The sequence below is a fragment of the Mercenaria mercenaria genome, chromosome 9 (genome assembly GCF_021730395.1).
Source record: "Mercenaria mercenaria strain notata chromosome 9, MADL_Memer_1, whole genome shotgun sequence".
Taxonomy (NCBI): Eukaryota; Metazoa; Mollusca; class Bivalvia; order Venerida; family Veneridae; genus Mercenaria; species Mercenaria mercenaria.
The window spans coordinates 37,846,908-37,852,907 of NC_069369.1; the positions used below are offsets into that span (position 1 = coordinate 37,846,908).

At 35.8% G+C, this 6,000-nt stretch overlaps 1 protein-coding gene across 1 annotated transcript in view; it reads right to left on the reverse strand.

Annotated features, from left to right (window-relative positions):
- LOC123546943 (uncharacterized) overlaps positions 1-5,797 on the reverse strand; it is a 23,213-nt gene extending 17,416 nt beyond the window's left edge. Inside the window, exons 1-2 of the mRNA XM_045333618.2 lie at positions 5,639-5,797; positions 470-693 (exon numbers count right to left, since the gene is read on the reverse strand). Of these exons, the coding sequence (XP_045189553.2) occupies positions 470-693; positions 5,639-5,723 (309 nt within the window). The 5' untranslated portion in view covers positions 5,724-5,797. The remainder of the gene's footprint in view (positions 1-469; positions 694-5,638) is intronic.
- Positions 5,798-6,000: the final 203 nt, after the last annotated feature.

The following is a 6,000-nucleotide window of genomic DNA, read 5'->3' on the forward strand; positions in this document are numbered from 1 at the left end:
TATAACTTATATTATTCAGCATACAGTACACGTTCTTTTCAATTATCTTCCAACTTATAACTATCAATAATCAATTATCTTCCTATATATGTATTGTAAACAAAAAGGACACTGTCAGTATCATACTTATTTTACGTTGTGTAGGAGAAACGAACAACTTTTTTTTCTTCTCTTTAAGAACTGTTTTGAAATACGTAAAACTATGCAGAGTACCGATTCATTTTAATACCTCTGAAACTCCTAATTCATATGCTACTTAGAATATGCACATATTGTACGAGGGGTGTTCAATAAATACGCGGAAATGTGCTCTCATTTCTTCATGTATCATCAGAAATGAATGAAACTGCTATATAATATAGATTAGGGAATACTGAGTTGATGTATGACAAAATTTTGTTTTCGTTGGATAAATAATAAGTAAATACTAGTCCCCATGGGAACGTCATGTGACGTCATCCGGACGTACCTCCGAGTAAATACGTTCTTGATTTGTAGAATCAGAAGCATCTATATATGTAATATTGAAATGTCCAACCGCAAGCGCCCTGTCGTAATCACATGTTCTGATAGTAATCCCACCAATAATGGACGTGTGATGGAGGTCAAAGGTTCTTGTGCGGCCATCTTCTGAGACTGTTTGTATGAACTGGACGTTGCTTAAAGAACGACATTCGAAGTTGTTTTTAGACTCTGTGATATGATAAAACAAAACAGTTACATTGTCAAATCAAATATTCTGTAAACGAATGCAGGCTGTTCCACAATTAAAAAAGATCACAAAAATCTACGTGTTCACAAGTCTAGTCTGCGTTCAGTCACAGCAGATAACTCCCGAGGCTATTCAAATTTTGTATTATTATGTCCCTTTTCTTCTACAAAATTACTTGTTCAGAGCCAAGAAAGATCGGCCAGAATATATATTAAAAGAAATTAATAAAACAAAATAAAAAAGATTATCTAGTTGGTAGCCAGACTACCACAAGTCCACAAGAGATAGACTTAGTTTCTGAACTGATTAAAGAAATGAGAGAACTTGTCTAAAATAATGGATCACTTAAAGTTTTCATTTCATTTTTAGCAAGCTTTATACCTTATCTTGAACCTAACAAGCAATTTTCGACCTTTCTACTTTAACAGCAGTAAGAGTCAAAATTATGATCTCGGTTCAAGCAAGTATATTTGTAGGTAACTTAGTTCGGTTTAGAAGATAAAAATAGTGCATCACATTTAGTCTAATATACAAGAGGCACAAATGGGCCTAAGTCGCTCACCTGAAGACAACCTTAACCATCTGATCCTTAAAGGAACCAAGTGAATTTATAATATAAACTTATATTGATACCAGAGACCAGATTTGATGAAGATCCATTGACTGGCTCATGAGAAGTACTCATTAAATGGTATTTAAAAGGGGCCAACTGCTCCCATTGAAAAAAATAAGAGAAGACCTTATAATGATCCTACATACCAAGTCTGATGAAGATCCATCTAGCCATTCATTAGAAGAAGTGGTTTAAATGCATTTCTAGTTTTAGCTCTAGCAGCCCCTAAAAAGGGCCAAGTGTCCCCAAATGAAAATGTTTGATAAGGGGCCTTATAAAATGCTACACATCAAGTTTCATTAAGATCCATCAATCGCTTCATGAGAAGAAGTCTTTTGAAGGTATTTCCATTTTTAGTTCTACTGGCCCCTGAAAGGGGACAAGTGTCTCCATTCGAACAAAATATGGAAAGGACCTTATAATTATGCTACAGACCAACTTTAATGAAGATCCTTCTAGTGGTTTATGAGAAGTCGTTTAAAGGCATTTCTATTTTTTGACTCTAGTGGCCAAGTGCCCCCATTGAACAAACTTGGGAGAGGACCATATAATGATGCTACAGATTAAGTTAGATGAAAATCCTTCTAGCCGTTCATGTGAAGAAGTCGTTTAAATGTATTTCTAATTTTGGCTCCAGTGGACCTTAAAAGGCTCTATGTGCTTTAACTGGAACAAATTTGGGAAATGACCTTTTAATGATGCTACAGACCAAGTGTGATGAAGATTCATCAGATGGTTCATGAGAAGAGTTCTTTTAAAGGCATTTCTATTTTTAGTTTTAGTGGCCCCTGAAAGGGTCCAAGTGCCCCCATTTGCACAAAATGGGAGTGGACCTTATAATTATGCTACAGACCAAGTTTTATAACTGTTCATAAGAAGAAGAAGTTGTTTAAAAGTAATTCTAATTTTTTACTATTTAAGAGGGGCTAAGTGCCCCAGTTTGAACAAATTTGGGAATGGACATTATAATGATACTACAGACCAAGTTTGTTGAAGATCCTTCGAGCAGTTCATAAGAAGAAGTATTTTAAAGGCGTTTCTATTTGTAATTCTAGTGGCCCCTAATAGAGGCTAAGTGCCCCAATTTGAACAAACTTGTTATAGGACCTTAAAATGATGGAACAGACCAAGTTTGACGAAAATCTTTCAAGCGGTTCATCAGAAAAAAGTCGTTGAAAGGCATTTATAATTTTTCGCTCTAGCGGCCCCTAAAAGGGATCAAGTATCCCCATTTGAATAAAATTGAGAGAGGACCTTATAATGATGCTACAGACCAAGTTTTATGCACATCCTTCAAGCAGTTCATGAGATGAAGTCGTTTAAAAGTATTTCTAATTTTGGCTCTAGCGGACCCTAAAAAGGGCTAAGTGCTCCAGTTGGAACAAATTTGGGAATGGACATTATAGTGATACTACAGACCAAGTTTGTTCAAGATCCTTCGAGCAGTTCATAAGAAGAAGTCTTTTAATGGCGTTTCTATTTGTAGTTCTAGTGGCCCCTAAAAGAAGCGAAGTGCCCTAATTTGAACAAACTTGTTACAGGACCTTAAAATGATGGAACAGACCAAGTTTGATGAAAATCTTTCAAGCGGTTCATCAGAAAAAGTTGTTTAAAGGCATTTATAATTTTGGCTCTAGCGGCCCCTAAAAGGGATCAAGTATCCCCATTTGAATAAACTTGAGAGAGGACCTTATAATGATGCTACAGACCAAGTTTTATGCATTCATGAGATGAAGTCGTTTAAAAGTATTTCTAATTTTGGCTCTAGCGGACCCTAAAATGGGCTAAGTGCTCGAATAGGAACAAATTTGGGAAATGACCTTATAATGATGCTACAGACCAAGTCTGATGAAGATCCATCAAGTGGTTCATGAGAAGAAGTCTTTTAAAGGCATTTCTATTTTTAGCTTTAGTCACCCCTGAAAGGGTCAAAGTGCCCCCATTTGCACAAAATGGGAGAGGACCTTATAATTATGCTACAGACCAAGTTTTATAAACATCCTTCCAACTGTTCGTAAAAAGAAGAAGTTGTTTAAAAGTAATTCTAATTTTTGGCTCTAGCGGTTTTTAAGAAGGGCTAACTGCCCCCAGTTTGAACAAATTTGGGAATGGACATTATAATGATACTACAGACCAAGTTTGTTGAAGATCCTTCGAGCAGTTCATAAGAAGAAGCCTTTTTAAAGCGTTTCTATTTATAGTTTTAGTGGCCCCTAAAAGAGGCTAAGTGTACCAATTTGAACAAACTTGATACAGGACCTTAAAATAATGGAACAGACCAAGTTTGATTAAAATCTTTCAAGCGGTTCATCAGAAAAATGTCGTTTAAAGGCATTTATAATTTTGGCTCTAGCGGCCCCTAAAAGGGATCAAGTATCCCCATTTGAATAAACTTGAGAGAGGACCATATAATGATGCTACAACCAAGCTTGATGAAGATCCATCAAGAGATGAAGTTTTAAAAAGTTTTTTTTTCTATTTTCAGTCTGGCGGCCCAAAAAAGGGACCAAGGTGAACTGCTTGAACAAACTTGATAGAGGTCAATGACAGGATGCTACTTACCAAGTTTGGTGCAATTCTGACCAGTAGTTTCAGATGAGAAGAAGTTTAAGTAAAAATGTTGACGCAGGACGATGGACGTTGGACGACGGACGCCGGACTATCCAATTTTATCCTGTCACTTGCAGTATTTTCGACCCGATATCAGGGTGCCGTTTATCTTTCTTGATATACCGTCAGTTGATCATGTGACCAGTGATGTACGGTCAGTTGATCATGTGACCTTATGATCGATATTGTTGTCATAAGAAATTTTGCAACGAAACCATCATCATTGTGTTGGAAATGTCCGAACTAAGAAAATGAGTGGTCAAATAATGAGTTTTTATTCAAAAACGAAGAAGTTAGTGCGATTTTGCCGGTAATCACGTCATTATATAAGTGACGTCATTACGAATATGACGTCATGAAAGCGGTTGTCGCACACTTATTTTTGTAAAATAAATTGCCAAATATCGGAAAATGAAGTAATGACAAGATAAATAGAATAATAGGTTAGTGCCTAAGATTGAGAAAGTTTATCTGGCTCGGCTCCGGACGTTATCAGTTTCGCCTTCGGCTCACCCGATAACCTCCTCCACCCCGCCAGATAAACTTTCTCATCTACGGCACTAACCTATTATTCTCTATATACTAATAGCTCATCCTGAACAAAGTTCAGGTTAGCTAATGATACATCTTATCTGAGATCGTCAATCTACAAATCTGTAAGAACATTTGTTAGGCATTACATCACACCGACACAATTATAAGTCATTCGGAGACCACAAGATTCACTTGTTAGCATTATTTCAGGCAAGGGCAGCCACATGGGTAGAATCACCTGTCTTCTATAAGCCAGCCTGATGTCGAATAAAGTCCATTACTGTCAAATTGAATTGTGCATTCAAGATAATGAAGTCGTAAGTTGTAAATATTATGCTGTGCCTATAACTTCGAACATTAATTTCACAAGCCACAGGCATTCGAAATTTCACAGAAACATATATAGTTATGCAAGCATATTTTTGCAGCTTATTTATACTCTTATCAGAATCATTTTTTTTACTGATTTTAGATTAATTATCTTTTATCAAAATTCTAAATATATTTTTATGTTTAGTCAATTTTTTTAATGTATTTTGTCCGAGTACAGTGCGTCTATATAATTTCTGGGTGCTGCAGGAACAATTTCGTATAATACTTTTAAGATTTGTTTGTGTTTAGTACACTTATTTATCTAATGCAAAAAAATAAAATTAAAATATCACGAAGAGGAATACCAGTCCCAGTCAGAAACAGAGAACTGCAGATCAGAAAGTGATTTTGGGTTTGCAAACAATTCATTCATTTTTCAACGAAGATATTTTTATCAGAAACACATCTGCAATGGCATAAAACCTTTTTAAACAACGAATCAAAATTACAATAAAAATGTTTGCATAAGTAATGCAAGAAATCGTAGAAAAGCCGGAGGAATACTGTAAACAGTTTTGTGCGGCATAATGAACTGGATTTTGCGCTGCATTCACCAAAGTTTCTTTTCAGTCCATAAGCTTTATATTCAATTACCATATTACGCTATAACTAGCGTGTGGAATTTGGATGTTCTATGCAGGCGCCTCTTATGTCTGAAACATTCTCTGAGATACCCGAGTTCTTGGTAGAAAGTCTATCTATCATCTAATTGTACCGGCGTGACCTGAGGCAGCATTAACAAAACATAACTTGGTACCATTACCATTTATAAAGTTCGTTAAAGGATATTTTCTTACCTGGAAATATCAGGAATTTGCGTTGTTTAGAACAATATCCCAATGTCACTACGAGCAACAAACCTAAATGTTTGAGCTGAACCATTCTTTGCTACTCAATATTGTCGGTTTGAGATCTGCGCTATCATTTAAAATTGGAAACGCACATAGCATGTCTTATCACATACTTATCATGTAGCAAGGTGCCCTTTTGCACTTTTTGCACGATTGTCCTATTGTTTTTGTATCAGTATTCAATTATACTACATTTCTAGACAAGGAAGTACTGTTTCTGTTTCTTTTGTTCATTTTTCTTTGGTTTTGAGTCACAGGGGCACAATACATGTCACATATGGAGTCTTTCTAGCTTTACTGAAAGAAGA